The sequence below is a fragment of the Lithobates pipiens genome, unplaced genomic scaffold (genome assembly GCF_037356315.1).
Source record: "Lithobates pipiens isolate NorthernLeopardFrog02 unplaced genomic scaffold, aLitPip1_a1.2 Scaffold_11, whole genome shotgun sequence".
NCBI classification, from domain to species: Eukaryota; Metazoa; Chordata; class Amphibia; order Anura; family Ranidae; genus Lithobates; species Lithobates pipiens.
The window spans coordinates 23,637,809-23,656,257 of record NW_027507696.1 but is presented as its reverse complement, the minus strand read 5'-3'; the positions used below and the strand labels follow the sequence as shown (position 1 = coordinate 23,656,257).

The 18,449-nt window shown below is 40.5% G+C and overlaps 1 protein-coding gene across 4 annotated transcripts in view; it reads left to right on the top strand.

The window, feature by feature from the left end:
- Nucleotides 1-18,449, top strand: part of SYK (spleen associated tyrosine kinase) — a 181,578-nt gene that overhangs the window by 56,631 nt on the left and 106,498 nt on the right. For all 4 annotated transcript variants that reach the window (XM_077469867.1, XM_077469884.1, XM_077469858.1 and 1 more), the window contains one exon: nt 12,680-13,130. In XM_077469867.1, the coding sequence (XP_077325993.1) occupies nt 12,729-13,130 (402 nt within the window). In that variant the 5' untranslated portion in view covers nt 12,680-12,728. The remainder of the gene's footprint in view (nt 1-12,679; nt 13,131-18,449) is intronic.

The window sequence follows — 18,449 nt, the reverse complement described above, 5'->3', positions numbered from 1 at the left end:
TTTTTGATTTAGCATGCATGAGATTTAAAAGTATAATGCATGCATGCAGAGTTTTTCAGTGTGTTCTTCTAAATTCTAATTGAATATTCACGCTTTCTCATAAAAGTAAAGTGTATTAAACCCAAAAACAAAAAACAAATGTTATAGTAAAGGTATTTTTTTAAATGAACAAACATGGCATACTTACCTACTCTGTGGGATGGTTTTGCACAGAACAGCCCTGATCCTCCTTTTTGGAGGTCTCCCGCCAGTGTTCTTGGCTCCTCCCCCCTGCTGAGAAGCCAATGGCTCCCAATGCTGCCCCTGAGCCAGTGAGTAGAGAGAGAGCAGTAATGCTGCTCTCGTGCATTGTTGGATCCATATTGAGCTTGGGTAAGTATAAGGGGTGGGCTAGGGCAGGAGCGTCACACAGAAGGTTTTTTACCTTAATGGATAGAATGCATTAGGTTCAAGAATCTTTTGACTTTAGAACCACTTTATTTTATGACAGATTACCAATCCTCAAATGTAGTGGCCCCATTAGTGTCTTTTTCATTTGTTTTGACCTGGTGATCTGGCCAGTAATAACTTCTGTGTTAGAGTGCCTCTACTCTTAATGGAGGAGCAATGGAGACACCTTTGGACTGCAGCATTGTCAGCCTGTGAAGAAGGTAGTTTTACCCAATCTGCACTAGCAGATTTAGATTTACTTGACTAACAAATTAAAACTACACTAAAGGCTCATGCACACAGAACTTTTTTACAACTGCTGTTAGGGTTTTTTATGAACTGTCTCTGAACGCCCCTCCATCTTAGCCTATGTGTCCAGGACTATAACAAGCGTTTAGCCACGTTTGGGCGTTTTTAGACGTTTCTACATTATAGGGAGTGTTTTTACTAAACAAATGCCAAAAAAACCCTAATGCCAAAAAATAAGATAAAATACCCATAAATGCTATTCAAAAACGCTGCTAACAGCACGTTTTTAATGTTGCTTTTTCCTGGCAGCAGCTATGCCATTTTTAAACATCCCATGTGCATGAGGCCTAAACAATATACTTATTGTCCAAAAAAGAAGCCATACACATCCACTACTTAATGGCCCTGTTTTATTTTTCATAAAACCTTTTCTTACTGTTCTTTTCTGTCTCTTGTAACATTATTATTATTATTATTATTATTATTATACAGGTTTTATATAGCGCCAACAGTTTGCTCAGCGCTTTACAACATGAGGGCAGACATTACAGTTACTTTACAATTTGGTACAAGAGGAATCAGAGGGCCCTGCTCCTTAGAGTTTACAATCTAAAAAGGAAGGGGTAATTGATACAAAAGGTAATAGCTGTGGGGGGATGAGCTGATGGAAGTTAAACAGTACATATTTCACATTATACAAAAAAATCGGGTCATCTTTAAATTTTTTTTTGTTTGGGGGTTCTGAGTAATTTTCTAGCAAAAAAAATATTATTACATGTAGGAGAGAAGTGTCAGCATTGGCCTCGGTAGCAAGGGGTAATTTACAAATAATTATATATTGTTTTTAAGGTAATTTACTATTTTTTCAAAAACTGTACTCAAGCAGGTGGCTTAACAGACAAATTACTGAAGTTATAAATTCAAACCAGTAATTTCACAATAAATAAATAATACATTATTATCTTATAACATATATAGCATAATATATGATTTTATCTTGATTATAACAGTATCTTTTCATCCATCTTGAGCTCCAAAACCTTTCCTTTTCATGCTCACTTACTTTTGTTTGGAATGAGCAGTGCACATAAGTTGCAGTCATGAGCAGCGCCCTATGCACATTGCAAATCCCATAATCCATATTCTTTAGTCCATCTCAGAAAGCAAGCAAGAGAGGGTGGCTACATTACTACATGGGAAACGACCATGGAGAATGAACAAGGCCACCCTCTACCAGGAAGTCAGATTACAGCAGCAAAAAAAATGAATTTGGAGATCTGTAAGGAGGCTGAAAGAATTAGAAGGTACTTTTTTGAGTTAAGAATATATACTTGTATAGAATATAGATCATAGCTGCCCCACCTCTCCAGTACCTTCTCAGCCAATAGAAACATGTCTGTGTATACTGTGTACATGTATGTGTATTCTGTGTGATTGTATACTGTGTGTGTGTGTGTGTTTGTGTATACTGTGTGGCCTCATAATCTCGGATTGCCTGGGGGCCCCATAATCTCCTATTGCCCGGGGGCCCCATGAGTTGTCAGTCCGCCCCTGCATCTATGTAGCTGATTGAAAAGTCCCAGTATAATGCAAACCTATTCAATAATTTGACTTTCAGTAAAAGTGCAGAGCAGGTTTACAGCACAGCACTGCACAGTGAGGAAGGCACAGCAGTCGGGGCTCAGTTTGAGAAAGAAGATAAAGTGTGGATGGTAGGTAGAGCAGCCAGGACTAACAGTAGAAGAACACACAGCCTGACATCCATCCTCTAACATGTTTAGTCTGCCCTGGGGAGAGCTCTGTGTCTGCTGAGCAGGAAGAAGTTACTGGGGCTGCACTGTGTTGCCTTGCTTGCTCTGCCCACCCAAGCTGTCACACTTACTATAACAGCTACTATAACAGCTGATTGGACAGACTAACAGGAAACCAACACAGGACGAGAGCAAGTTAGTCCTTCCTATAAGGGGGCATGGATACTGCCATAGAAAGGGGCTGTCAATAGGTATGAAAGCATCCTCAGCTTGGAGCATGGTGGTGGATAGATTCTTCTCCATGGTCCCAACCTAATGCCCCCTCCCACAATCCACCCAGGGCAGCCGCCCCTCTTGCCCCCCTTTCCCCCCCACTTGTACCGACCCTGCTGACACCAATTATCATTTTATCTATTTTTAAGGGGACGTTCTTCCCCCTGACCACCCGCTAATGTACCCATAGTAATTACGATCAGAGTTTCCTAAAGATACAACACAAAAAGGCACCGTTCTAATCAATGAGGCGAAGATGCTACTCAGTAAAGGTCAGCTTTCCCAGGTGCCCAGGCTCAGATGTCCTCCTGTACATCCATATAGCATAGCTCAAACAAAAAAATAAATGGAGAGCCAGCCACTCTGAAATACCTTCAGAAGGTTTCCTAAAGCTAATTATTTCAAGGGTTCCTCATTGTTTAAAAGGTTGAGAAAGGCTTGTCTAGATATTAGCTCAGCTGAAGAGGATGATCAGCTAGTTGGGCCTCTGATCCTTCCCTTCAGCATGGACACTATTCAGCCTTACTGCATTCTATGCATTAAGGTAAAGTAACTTTCAGTAGCTGTTCCTCCCCTCTACTCCCTACATTTGATCCAGCGATGGGCCTGTCTGCGACAGCATTACTCTTTCTCCCTGGTCTCTTAGGGCAGATTGATAGCAATGGGAGCCTGTTGCTATGAGTCAGATCCAGTGAGGAATAAGCAGGAGGCGGGGCTGAGCATTGCTGTGTATGCCTATAGATGCACACTGCACGGCTCAGGAGAAAGCCTGTATGCGTGTCACCATAGGAAGAACGCTGGTAAGGGAACCCAGAAGTAGAGGTTTGGGGCCACTCTGTGCAATACCCTTCCACAGAGCAAGTAAGTATAACATGTTTATAATTTTAGTTAAAAAAAAGTTTATGGTTTCAATTTTACCCATTATTTATGTGCAGCTTTCCATATCAGGTGACCAGGAGTTATGGCTTAATGCATCCCCTGTTTAGTTCACACACATATTTTACCCATGAAAAAAGGCTGACCGTGTGTTCATGTCACATGCTGAGAGTTTCAGTGAGAACATCCTCATTTTCCTCTCTGACAACAATAATTTTCTACGAAACAAAGTTTGTTCTCCAGCACTGTCACACACACTTTTCAAATGAAAAAAGGCCACTTGTTTATGACACACAGCATTTCATCAAACTATATGTAATTCTTTTAAGGTTTACATGTGCCCTTATGAATGTGATTGTCTCAGGGTCAGGCTGTGTAGATGTTTTTTTTTGTTCGCTTTAAAAGAGTATTGGCATTGCCATGCGATTTTAGTCAAATATAGGTCAGAAGTACTTCAGCTACAGGTCAAATGCATTTTTCAATGAATCCATTGCAAATTGAGGTCAAACTGATGGCATAAACACAAGCCCAAAGCTTAATGACACGGGCCCTCAGAAATACTGTTAGTGTTTGGCAATTAATTCAGCTTATTCCTTGCAGATCTGCTACTACTCTTTGTTGAAATATTGTAAAATTGTATTGTAAAGTACTGCAACATCTTTTTCACAAACCTAAGTCTTCCATGTCCAAATATTAAGGCCTTGTATATAAGGGTCTGCGTTTGTATAAGACTAGGTTCACACCTGTGCGGGTCGGGAACCTGTGCAAATTCACACATGTTCCCAACTTGCAGGTAAAATATGTTCCTCTTTAGCAGACTGGGTTCCATTAATTCACATGTTCAGGTGTGTGACACTGCATGGTGCCGCAGCACCATGCGGTTTTGTGCGGCCACCATGCGGTTTTGTGTGACTACTTTTTTTAAAATAGAGTCTGGGGCTTTTTCGCTGAGTTGCCCGCAGGTACCGCAGCACATTTAAATGAACGAACTGCTGTACCCGTACAAATGCGCCACTAGGGATCAGCACAGACCCCTTTAACCACTTCCCACCCGGCCAATGCATATATACGGCCAGGTGGGAGCCGTCTAATCCTGATAGGACGTTCAGGAACGTCATTCAGGAGTAGCGGGATCGCGCGCGCGCGCCCGCGCAGCGGCGCGATCCCGATGTGCTCGTGTCACCCGGACACGGCACATCTCAGATCGGCAGGAGGGCTCTGTGATTGGCCCTCCTGATCACATGACGGCCGTGTCCAATCACGGCCGTCATGTGATGTAAACAAACAGCCAGTTGCTAGGCAATCGGCTCTCCTCTCCTCACACGGAAGTCACCGCTGAGGAGAGGAGAGCAGAACGCTGCAGCCGGCTGATGATCAGTGAGTATGGGCTGCTTTTTACAGCTTTTTACTCACTGATCATCAGTGTAGTGTAAACACACAACACACCACACAGTACAAACACAGTCCCCACATATGTCCCCAAAACACACATGTCCCCAAAACATACATGTCCCCAAATAATAAAAACACATGTCCCTAATAATAAAAACATGTCCCCCACATATGTCCCACTAAAATCACATGTCCCAATGATTATCTGCACACATATGTACGTGATCACCTGCACACATATGTACATGATCATTTGCGTACATATGTCCGTGATCACACAAACCAATTATTATACACTTAACGGAATTTTTTTTACCAAAAACATGTAGCAGAATACATTTTGGCTTAAATTTATGACAAAATTTGATTTTATTGGATTTCTTTTCAAATAGAAAAAAGAAAATATTGTTTTTTTCCCAAATTTCCGCTTTTTTTGCGCTTATATCGCAAAAAAAAAAAAACGGAGTCGTGAATAAATACCACCAAAATAAAGCTCTATTTGTGCGAACAAAATGATAACAATTTCATTTGGGTACAGTGTAGCATGACCGCGCAATTGTCACTGAAAGCGCTAGAGCGATGAAAGCTGAAAATTGGGCTGGGAAGGAAGGGGGTGAAAGTGCCCTGTATTGAAGTGGTTAACTCTTCTCCCCACAACTTTCTGGATTCCTAATCATGCCTAGGGAAGTTTCTCTACTTCCTTCTCTTAGTGGATCAGAAAGGACACACCTAATGATGCAGAGGTGGCCGGACCAGTGATCTGCAGGCAGGTGAGAGGGTTCTTTACTGTCAGAACCAGCATGTGGGCAGCTTGGACAGAGCCTAATAGGATGTAGCATCTCCAAAGGACCAAACTACTGTGGGGAGCACCTCCCTGATTGCGATGAGAGTATTGCTGTTCCACAGGGGTAGATCTTTGTCCTTGGTTTTCTCCAGCTGTTTGCCTGTGTTAGCAGAGCTGCCCAGTACTTCACTGTGAGGAACATTGTTTTTGAGGATAATCACAAGTTGTTTTTTGTTTTTGTTTTGTTTTTTTACTGAATTAGTGATTTTCAGCTTGACTGCCTGTTATTATAATCTGATATAGTCTATGCAATGCAGCCACTTGTTACCCTGAATGAGCAATGGAGACTATTCTGCGAAAAGTCTATGTTTGTGAAGCTTTCATTAATCTGCAGTGTATGCATGATTTTTGCTATCCTGAGTTTTGTTCATGTGACCTTGTTCCTGCATTGGAGCACATGTAATATAACTAGCGAAAGTGAGAATTCCAGATTTTTTTAGCACTTGTTAGTAAATTGTTCACATATACTACTATACCTGTGTCTACATGCATTGTGCGTGCATAGAAAATACTATGAAAATACATTCATTGTTCGGCCTGCTCCACAGACACAATAGTGTCCACAGTTATGGTTTACTTAATTAGGCACACACCAGTTTTCATTATAAAAGAAAAGGTAGTTCTTGTGCTGACCTTGGTAATATATATATATATATATATATATATATATATATATATATATATATATATATAGTCCACAGGGTTCGATATTGAGTTGGCCCACCCTTTGCAGCTATAACAGCTTCAACTCTTCTGGGTTGACTGTCCACAAGGTTCAGGAGTGTCTATGGGAATGTTTGACCATTCTTCCAGAAGAGCATTTGTGGGGTCAGATACTGATGTGAACGAGAAGGCCTGGCTTGCAGTCTCCACTCTAATTCTTCCCAAAGGGGCTGAGGTGCAGGCCAATCAAGTTCCTCCACCCAAAACTCACTTATCCATGTCTTTATGGAACTTGCTTTGTGCACTGGTGTGCAGTGATGTTGGGACGGAAAGAGACCATCCACAAACTGTTCCCATAAAGTTAGGCGCATGAAATTGTACAAAATGTCTTGGTATGCTGACGCCTTAAGAGTTCCCTGGAAATAGGGGTCAAGCCCAACCCCTGAAAAACAATCCCACACCATAACCCCTCCTAAACCAAATGATTTGGACCAGTGCAAGATCTATAAAGACATGGATGAGCAAGTTTGGGGTGGAGGAAATTGACTGGCCTGACCTCAACCTGATAAAACATCTTTGGGATGAATAAGAGCAAAGACTGCGAGCCAGGCCTTCTCATCCAACATCAGTGTCTGGCCTCACAAATGCGCTTCTGGAAGATCGGTCAAACAATCCCATAAACAAACTCTTAAACTTTGTGGACAGCCTTCCCAGAAGAGTTGAAGCTGTTATAGCTGCAAATGATGGGCCAACTTAACCAATTAAGGACCGGGCCTCTTTCTGAGATTTGTTGTTACAATTGAAAACATTTTTTTTTTTGCTATAAAATTACATAGAACTCCAAACATTATACATTTTTTTTCTAACTCAATAGAGAATAAAAAGGCGGTCTTTGCAATACTTTCTGTCACACCGTATTTGGGCAGTGGTCTTACAGGCGTACTTTTTTTGGAAAAAAAAAAAATTTTGAATTAAAAAATAAAACAGTAAAGTTAGCCCAATTTTTTCATATTGTGAAAGATAATGTTACGCTGACTAAATTGATATCCAACATGGCATGCTTAAAAATTGCACCCGCTTGTGGAATGGTGACAAACGTTTACCCTTAAAAGGTGACGTTTAAAAAAATCTTAAGGTTGCATGTTTTGAGTTACAGAGGAGGCCTAGGGCTAGAATTATTGCTCTCGCTCTACTAATCGTGGCGATACCTCACATGTGTGGTTTGAAAATTGTTTTCATATGCTGGCGCTAGTCACGTATGCGTTCACTTCTGCACGTGAGCTCGAAGGGACGGGGTGCGTTTACATTTTTTTTACCTTTTATGTATTACTTACGGTTTTAAAAAAAAAATGTGCCACTTTTATTCCTATTACAAGGAATGCAAACATCCCTTGTAATAGAAAAAAAGCATGACGGGACCTCTTAACTATGAGATCTGGGGTCAAAAAGACCTCAGATCTCATATTTACTCTAAAATGCAATAAAAAATAAATAAAAAAAATTGTCATTTAAAAAAATACAAAAAAAAAAATGTCCCTTTAAGAGCTATGGGCGGAAGTGATGTTGTGACATCGCTTCTGCCCTGCAATAATATGGGGATGGGTGGGGGCCATCTTCCCTTCACTCGTCTCCATATCAGGCTAGGGAAAACATCCGATTGCCTCCGCCGCTGCCGATGGCTCCCGTAAGCGGTGGAGGGCACCGTAGCATGGCAGGAGGGGGGCCCCTCTCCCGCCACCTATAAAAGTGATCTCGCGGCGAATCAACCGCAGAGACCACTTTTATCTGAAGGCGGACCACCCGCTGAAGAAGAGGATACTGGGATTATGGCAGCTAGCTGCTGCCATAACAACGATATTCCTCTTCCTCTTTAAAGTACCGATGTATAGGGACGGTGGGCAGTCCGGAAGTGGTTAATATTGAACCCTATGGACTAAGACAGGGATGCCATTAAAGTTCATGTGCGTGTAAAGGCAAGCGTCCCAATACTTTTGGTAATATAGTGTATATATGATGGACTGCTACAACTCATGCAACCCAGACACTGGGCCAGTACCAAATCGCAAAAACAAAACAAGTACGCTGGCCCTTTAAATAATGTAAACAAATTATTATGCAATATATGGAATTATAAATTCAGTGCAAAAATAAGCAAACAGTGTACAAAATAAGCAAAAGCTTCTTGCCTGGAGATGGAGTTTATGCAATTTTGATCTCTGTAATTGGGATCAATACTGTGTGGTAAGAGGCCTCTGAAGGAGCACTGTTGAGCACCTGAGCACTTTTTAAAAGAACTTTTCCAGCACTGAGCACTTTAATCATCATCAACCGCACAAGGACTTTGCATTATAACAAGGAACTATTTGTGCTGATCTTTTTATTAACTTAACATTTATGTGCATATTATTGACTTTATTTACTGTTTTGTTTTTTTTCTTGCACTTTTGCATTTATTTGCACATTTAGAATTTTGTACACTGTTTATTTTTAAACTGAATTTATGATTCTGTATATATTTGTTCACATTATTTACTGGGATTTTTTATCTGCGAGCAGTATTATCAATTTAGTGCTATTCCAAAAAATAAGGCAACAGAATCATATTAGATTTTTTTTTTTTGACTGGAAATTCCCCTAAACTGTCCTTTAACAAAGAAATTACAGACACCCACAAAAAACAAAACAAAAAAACAAAAAAAATAACATTTATAAGAGCAGTATCTTGCCAGAAGCAATGTTTAAACATTGACATGCAGTAGACAGGAAGTAGCTGCCAATGTCCTTTTTAGCAGCCCACACAACAGTAGAGTGCTGGTCTACATACTTCACAGCAGTTCTGTACAAGAAACCATGGCCACAGGAAATGGACGTATTACAGAATTGCTTCTTGTGGTTTGGTAACCTGTAGACCTAGACAGAAAGATGAAGATTTCCCAATACGCTTCTCATCATGAGTGAGCATGTATACCGTACACTAAAATATAAAGTTGCATTACGTGCCTGTAAAAGAAAATATTTAAAGTATTTTTTTTATAGTTTGGAAAGGTATTAAAGGAGAAGTATAGCCAAAACTCTTTTGGTTATACTTTTCCTATGTATCATATGAGTGCAGAATGAAATGCTCTCCTGCGACCAGTTTTCAGCCAACAGTGGGCTAAAGTGCACTCCCTAAATGCAAGAGAAATGCCCTGCTGTGTAGCAGACTCTCAGGGGTGGCATATTTTTGCATGCGTGGAACTGCATGGTGCCACAGCGGTGCAATTTTCAAAAAGGTTCCTGGACTTCTTTCTCCGTGTTTATTCAGGTAGGGCGGCCCACTGAAATTACAGTGTGAGCGTTTTCGGCACCAAATAGTATGAACATTACCCTAAAACATTCTACCATTTATTTTAAATTACTCCTAACAATGTAAGTGCACTTCCTGGTATGTGAATGTGCCAAGGCACTCCTGTACCCACAGCTTTATGGCTGTATATCTGCAGTGTGTTTTCTACAGCACTACTGCCTCTAACTGCTAGTCTCAAGCAACTTGGAGTTATATTTGGTGATGTAATGGGGAAAAAATCAGCTGCAGACAGATCACAGGCAATATTGGTGACCAGTCCTTTGCCTCTGCCTGCCTTTTTTGGGCAAACATTTTAGAATTCAGTAATATTATACAGCGTAGCTACTGATTTAGCTTTTTTTCAGATATCGCAGCTATCAGTAATGGAGACTGAACTTCAGAATCTGAGAGCATGGTATGTTTCCAAGGATAATCATCCATGGAATCATGTGTGACACATCATCAGCCACCTGCCAAATCCAGGGACGTTTCTACCACGAGACAAACAAGGCGTTTGCCTTGAGTGCCATTTTTCGGGGGGGGGGGGGGGTGGCACCACCCCAGGCAGAAGAGACAAGTAGCTCCAATACAGGGGGTGCAAGGGGGGGCAGTTGGTCTTGGCTGGGTTCCGGCATGCTTGGTTGGGCTCGGAGACAAGAGACGAGTAGCTCCAATACAGGGGGTGCAAGGGGGGGCAGTTGGTCTTGGCTGGGTTCCGGCATGCTTGGTTGGGCTCGGGTAGGGTGGGGCAGTCTCGATCGACTGGGCTCGGGGGGGGGGGGCCTGCAGTGATGTAATGGACTCCTATAGAAAATCATTATATGGAGCAAACTGGGGAAGTAGCAATCTCTGATCTGCCATCACCTATTCCAGAGGAAGGATCATCTTCACCAACAGGACCCTACCGAGCTGGGACCTCCTCCTGGTTACCTGGCGATCTTCTCTCTTCCCCTGTGTGACAGGCGAGGCCTTGCATGTCTCCTCACCTATTTCACCAACCAGTATTAACCCTCCACTGATTTCCAGATACACAGAGAGTGGCTAACCTCTTATTGGCTGATGGCCACGGAGCAGAGTCATAAACAGTGGGTGTCAGTGAGAAGAATGCTCCTTACATGATGATCAATGGTAACTTGTTAATTCCTCAAGGAACCCCATGGTGGAGCATGGCTGTCCTAGAGATGTCCACAGTCTCTGACCATCTCCTGTATCATGTCTACAGTCTCTGACCATCTCCTTTATCCTGTCCGTAGTCTCTGACCATCTGCTGTATCCTGTCCGCCGTCTCTAACCATCTCATGTATCCTGTCAGCAGTCTCTGACCATCTCCTGTATCCTGTCCGTAATCTGTGACCATCTCCTGTATCTTGTCCGCAGTCTCTTACCATGTCTTGTATCCTGTCCGCAGTCTCTAACCATCTCTTGTATTATGTCCACAGTCTCTGAGCAACTCCTGAGGTGGAGCTCTAATAGGAAGAGGTGAAGCCTAAATAAGAAGGGGTGGGGTATACAGATGAAGGGGTGGATCTTAAACAGGAAGGGGTGGGACAACATTAGATGGGGGGGACGCCCGATTTTAGTCTTGCTAGGGCAACAAAAAACTAAAATACACCACTGGCTGTGGCAGATAAGAAGCCATCTGCATCACTAATTAACACATATAGCATAATTAATAATTTGATAGCAGGCATCAGTGATGGAGACTTCACATTTATCATCTGTGGTCATAATAGGTTTTCATGGATCACATTGACACTGCTGCAAATCACATGTTTTTTAGCATGAAATTTCTAGTCAAGTAGTGAGCATGTTTGCCTCCATCTTCTTAGGCCGAGGCACTACATTTCACTTGTATATACAACCAGTAGAGCTCACAGAAAAATATGTAAAAATAAAATTAAAATATGTCCCTATGAGGGGATAAAAAAAATCATAAATAATATACTAGTTTCATAATAAGCAACGATAAATAGATTAATAATCATAGCATAATTAATCATAAATTCGGAAGTAACAAATACAGTGGCATTAAAGTGCAAATAGTAATGATATACTGTAAATCAAAACTGATAAGTACATTGGTGTTAGTGAGAACCGAACAAGGAAAGTCCATAAACGTGTCCATCAGTTGCCATTCAGAAAGCCATAGGGAAAAAAATAAATTCCCACATGCCATGATGAAACACTGCTTCGTGGATAGCCAAGGTGACACCTCTCACTCTCATACAAGGCTTACCAGATTTCATGTGACCCTCACCAAGCACTTTTTATAAAATAGATCTTTCACAGGGAGAAAGGACAATCTTCTCACACAATCTGTTACTTCATAATGCCCAAAGATATCATAATAACCAAGCAAAAAACTCCTCCACAGCTTGTTGAAAACTTCTCAGCACCACTGGAGGCTCTGAGATGAGCAGAGGAGCGCTGATCATTGCCAGCTCTGCCTGGTTCTTCAGGTTCTTCCTGCCAGCTGATGAAGTGCATTTATTATACACATGAGCACAAAGTTTCTAATTTTTTTACTACATTTCACTTGGTTTGCTTCGTTCTTCTATATCTTTCAATCACCTACTGTCTTGCTAGTCAGCATGAAACACAGTTCTTCCTGTCAGTGGTGTGTTAAGTGACAGTAGCTGCTGCACTGCACTGCCTTGTGCTTCAGCAGGAAAAAAACTTTAAAGGAATATACAGTATCAGTATTTTAAACATCATAGAAGTTTAGGAATCAGAAAACAAACAGTAAATAAAAATAGTATTTTTTTTTTTTTTTACTTAAGGCTATTTTAATCTATAATATAATTTAAATAAGGCTTTAATATAATGTAATATTCCACCCTACCCTGGTTTTAAATGTGTTCTTCTTTGATTGTACAGGTTGCTGGACAGACTTGTTGCTATCTGGTCGTGAATATTGCTCGGTACTATGGCTGACGGTACAAATCATTTACCCTACTTCTTTGGGAACATAACACGTGAAGAAGCTGAAGATTACCTAAAGCAAAGTGGACTGAGTGATGGCTTATATTTATTGCGTCAAAGCCGAAGCTATCTTGGAGGCTATGCTCTTTCGGTGGCCCATGGACGAAGGTATTACCACTATACAATTGAAAGAGAATTAAGTGGAACATATGCAATCTCTGGTGGCATTTCTCATAACTCTCCTGTTGAGCTTATCAATTATCATGTTCATGAAAATAGTGGACTTGTCTGCTTGTTGAAGAAACCTTGCAGTCGTCCCCCTGGTGTTCAGCCCAAAATAGGACCCTTTGAAGACCTCAAAGAGAATCTCATCAGAGACTATGTGCGACAAACATGGAATTTACAGGTAAAGATATACTTTCATTTATCATGCAGTATGAGGATTATGTAATATGAAGAGCAATAAACAATCTTGAGCAGTAACCCACAGCAACCAATTACATTTTATCTTCTGTCATAGCTTTAACCAATCAGAACAAGGGAATATGGTTGTTTATATTTTCCTTTTGCTATTATTAGTAGGTATCTGGACATTTTAATTCTAACATCATCTGCGCCTATTTCAAATAGCAACGTTTGTCATCTATTTGTGTTATTTTTTTCTGATAGAGTGGAGAGGGCTAGATCCCCCACCAATTTATGATTGCTCTCTCTTGCTCCATTGGGAAAATTTTACTCCACTTCCTGTCCTGGTGACAGGGGATCAGTAAGACAGGAAGACATGATAAAACTCACAATGGAGTAAAAAGTCCTGATAGTCTCTCAACTTTTAGTACCAAGCTGTGTAAGCCATACACTCCTGTGTAAGCCACACACTCCTATATACTTCCATATAACACAAGCTACATGGTTCCAAGTAGTCTGAACCACTATGGCCATGTTACCTGAAATGTGCTATACTAGCTAAGCCAGATATGCAGTATCACTTAAAGTGTTACTAAACCCACAACAGTAAAATCAGACAGTATTATGCAGTAAAGCATGCTTGTTATACTCACTGTGGAACCTAAGGGGTAAATCTTGTGCATTGTGTTAAAAAGGCTGGTTGATCCTGTCTTTTCTGATCCTCCCCATCTTTCACTATCCCCGATCCATCTCCTGATAAAACAGAGCATGGGGGTACTCTGCACATGCTCAGTTTGGTTTGTATTGCTAGAGAGTTTTATTTTCTTTGGAGAGTTCATGTGATCAGCACAAGGCCAATCAGCACTGTACAGAAAGTGGGTCATGGGCCATGCAGCCTCATAGGACAGTCAGAATAGAATGAAAATACCTCCTACAAGCTTTGAGGCACTGCTATAAGTCACAAGACTGCTATATACTGCTGATGAGAAAATATATTTAGCAGTTTATATTTAATAAAATAACTGAATTTCTGAGATATAGTGAATCCAGGATCCTGGGTTTAGTAACACTTTAAAGGAGAAGTACAGCCAAAGCTTATTTGGCTGTACTTCTCCCATGGATTACAGGAGCGCAGTTTGGTTTGCACTCCTGTGACCCGTTTTCAGCAGAGAGCGGGCTGAAGTCTGCTCTCTGCTGATGTCACAAAAGTATGTCCAAGCTCCACGTTATCATGACCACAGAGTCTGGATCTGCCAGATCCCTGGACCGACACCGGGCTCAGCCTCTCAGCAAGCCGCTAAGAGCCTGAACTGGCCGGTCCTGCTCCCTGCTCTGCCCCCTCCTCGCTTCAATGAGTGAGGAGTGGGCAAAACAGAAAGCTGTGGCCAACAGTCTACAGCTCTCTGCTCATGGAGCCCTGAGAACCAAGAAATTGGCAGTGTTCGATCGCTCAATTTTTAGTGTAGGGGCGCCAGGGGACAGATGCAGCATCGGACCAATGGTAGGTAAGTGTGAATCTTAAAAAAAAACAGAGACCCATTCTTCTCTTTTAAGCTGAACAATGTCATGTTGTATAACCAATGTCATGATTTATCAGCCACACGCTGCCATTTTGCTGAAGCCAAAATAATGTTAAATGGTCTAAAGAAGAGGTTTTAAAGGGGTTATATCAAGCTAACTACATCCCACTCGTAAATGAAATCAAAGCACTACTAGGGAGGATGAATAAAGGAACAATAACATGGATGGGAAGAGTTAATGTGTTGAAGATGGTGGTACTACCAAAAATTACATATAAAATTCAAATGCTTCTGATAAATATTCCAAATAGCTTCTTTAAAATAATAAGAACTTTATTTTTAAAATTTATATGGCAAAATAAAAAACCTAGGATAAAATATAATTTATTAACCAGAAAAAAAAACAGGGGTGGAATGGCACTACCAGACACATATAGATATTATTTTGCAATTATTTGAGCGAGACTGGTCGAATGGACAAATCTAAGCACTAAAAAGAAATGGGTAAAAATGGAGGAGACACTCAATGGTTCACAATTACAAAAAAATATTTGGATTCCACCAAAATTTAGATCAATTAGCAGTAGGACGCACTAAATCACTTTAACGGCACTGAAAAAATGGGATACAATACAGCGGAAAAATAAATGGGTATATAACTCACCACTAATCCCTCTAGAGGGTTCGATTTTTTTTACCCCAGGATACGGCACACAATTAGGGAAACAAATGAAGGATTTACAAATAAAAGATATCACGCGGGATGTGAAATTAATGTTAAAACAAGACTTAATTAAGAAGCATAGTTGGCAAACCTTAAGGGATTTGGAATACCTACAGATTCAAAATTTTATCAATTCTATCCCAAAACCAATAAGAAATGAAAATTAGACATGTGCAAAAGGAAAAAATTCATTTAGTTTACTTTCGTTTTAATTTGTTAATTCATTAATTTCGTTTAGTTATATTCGTTAACTTCCTTAAATTCGTTTTCGGATTTCGTTTAGTTTTCTACCGAATTCGAAAAATCGGCCACATTCAAAAATATTTCTACTGGATTCGAAAATATTTCTACTGGATTCGAAAATATTTCTACTGGATTCGAAAATATTTCTACTGGATTCTAAATGATTTCAACAAAATCGGGTCGCAAAATGTCATTCTCTGCTCTAATAACTAATAACATTTTGCGACCCGATTTTGGGGCCACATATCTCGGGGTAACTTATAGTTAGAAACCCCAAATTTGGTATGCAAACACAATAATACTAGCACTACAATATATCCAAATTTGAAGTGTCTAGCACCAAGTGACCCCGAGATACATGGCCCTAAAGTCGGGTCACAAAATATTTTCGAATGCGGTTGAAATAATGTCGAATCATGTTGAAATCATTTCGAATGCAGTTGAAATAATTTCGAATCATGTTGAAATAATTTCGAATGCGGTTGAAATAATTTCGAATCATGTCGAATTCATTCGAATTCATTCATTATATTGCTTTCGTATTCGTTTTAATTTGTTATTTTTTTATTCGGATGCATCCGAATGCCCGAAAGATGCAAAATTCGGCCGAATTTCGATTCGTTACGTAACGAATTGCACAAGCCTAATGAAAATATGTTAACACCAATAGAAAAACTATGTACGGGGAAAACAGTAGTTAAACATTGTGTCTCACAGCTATATGATCGTCTCTCGGAAATAGAGGGTCAAGGTAATATACCATCCATAGTTAAATGGGAAAAAGACCTGGGCTTTAAAGTCGACGAGACCCAAATTATCAATTCTGTGTATGATTATGTATCCGATACAAGATCAATAGAGGTTAATTATAAATGCCTAATGAGATGGCACTTAACACCAGATAAATTACACAGAATAGATCCCTCCAAATCTAAGCTATGCTGGAGAGAATGTAAATTACCGGGAACAATATTCCAACTTTTGGTGGGAATGTCCAGAAATAAAACAATACTTGGGTAAAATAATAGAATATATAGAAATAATAACGGGGAAAGAATACCTCTAGCCCCAGGGGAGTGTTTGTTCCAAGGAGCAGAAGAAAAAACTAGTAAGCAATTCAAAAAAAGAATAAAAAATACGTTAGTACCTGTCTTACTTAACGCGGCAAAAGCCATAATACCCAAAAACTGGTTACAGGTTAAAAAACCCCCAATTAGAGAATGGATACAAAGAATAGAATACATCAATAATATGGAATATCTAAGTAAAATGGAGGAAAATAAAATGAAAAGATACGGCGTAATGTGGGAAAAGTGGAGAATATTTAAAAAGACAAAACATTATACACAAGCATTAACAGAATAAAAGGTAGTGGATTCAGGGAAGGCCAACAGATTGGAGAGAAGAGGGTAGGGGGAGGGGTAAAATAAATAAATAAAATAGCCTAGTAAATAAGATAAGGTATCTCAAATATAAAGGCAAAAGTAATTAAGGAGATGCTAGTTTTATTCTTTCTTTTTGTAAGGTTTTCTCTTTTTTTGTAGATAAGTAATAAATTGATATAAGTAACATTGGAATAAAAAAAAAAAAAAAGGGGAAAGAAAAAGATAGTTTGCCACAATGATGTTAAGAAAGAGGGATTCTGAGAGTCAAGCTGATTAGAATCCGTCAACATAAATAAACTTACTGAGTTGGCAAAAAAATTTAAAAAAATGGTCTAAAGAAGATACGAGTCTTCCCAGGATTACTAAAGTAAGCTTACTCGGAACCCATTTGCTTCTCTCCCTTCACCCATTGGTCAGATAGCAAATTGTTCTGCTTTTCTCCAAAAGCATCTTTCACTGATTGTTTTCTGAAAATTGGTTTATTGGAAAGTGCGCATGCGCAGGACTTCCAGGAAGACGCTGTGACCAGGAGCTCCAACCCACTATGGCCTTACAGAATCCCCCACATCAGCAAATGAAAGCAGGACCTTGGTCATTGACCTGCCCATTCACTGGACACATTTGAGCACCTGCCCTCATGTCGGGAGATCAAACCAAAAGGTAGGTGAGCTGCCAGCTTGCCCCGGAGCCTTCCAAGATGGCGGCCACAGCTTCTCCACGCGGGGACATGGGAGACACGGGTTCGATTGCGGATCTTCCTCCAACACACCAGGCAAAAAGCAACCTCCTGGCAACACCTGTGAGTACTCAGTACAACCATGCTGTATCCCCAGCCTCCACGGAATCACTCCTGGGCAGAACAATGGAGGGACTTCAATACAATCCCATGATTAACATCCCCCTCAGCCAGACGGGCTCACAACGTTCTTCTCCTATGCCTCAAGGCCACCTCCCTGACATGGCTCAGTAACTGAACACATTCTCTGAAATGGTAGTTGCAGGACTGGCACATAATGCTACGCAAATCACCTCCTCAATTAAAGCAGAGCTGCACAGCCTAGCTACTACTGCATGAGCTAACCAGAACACGGCCTGAATACAAACACTTCAAGACCAACTTAACTTTGCTCTTATCAAAATCGATGATTTCAAAAATAGGAGCAGACTTTACAATTTCTGTAAAAATTCTGCTTTTCCCAGATCTCCCATTTCTTAAATTCAATCTGGATTCATAAACCAAAGCCTCTAACTATCACCCTATATGAGATCTGGTGCTCAAAAGTCATGGCCATGAGAGGGGGAACCTCGTTGATATACTCAGTCCTGGCTGAACCGATAGAGAAAGCATCCTACATGCTAAACTGGGAACAGGATCTTGAGATTGAATAGGACTTGAACGCATGACACTCCTGCTTTACTATATGGTTTAAGGCAGTGTTTCTCAAATC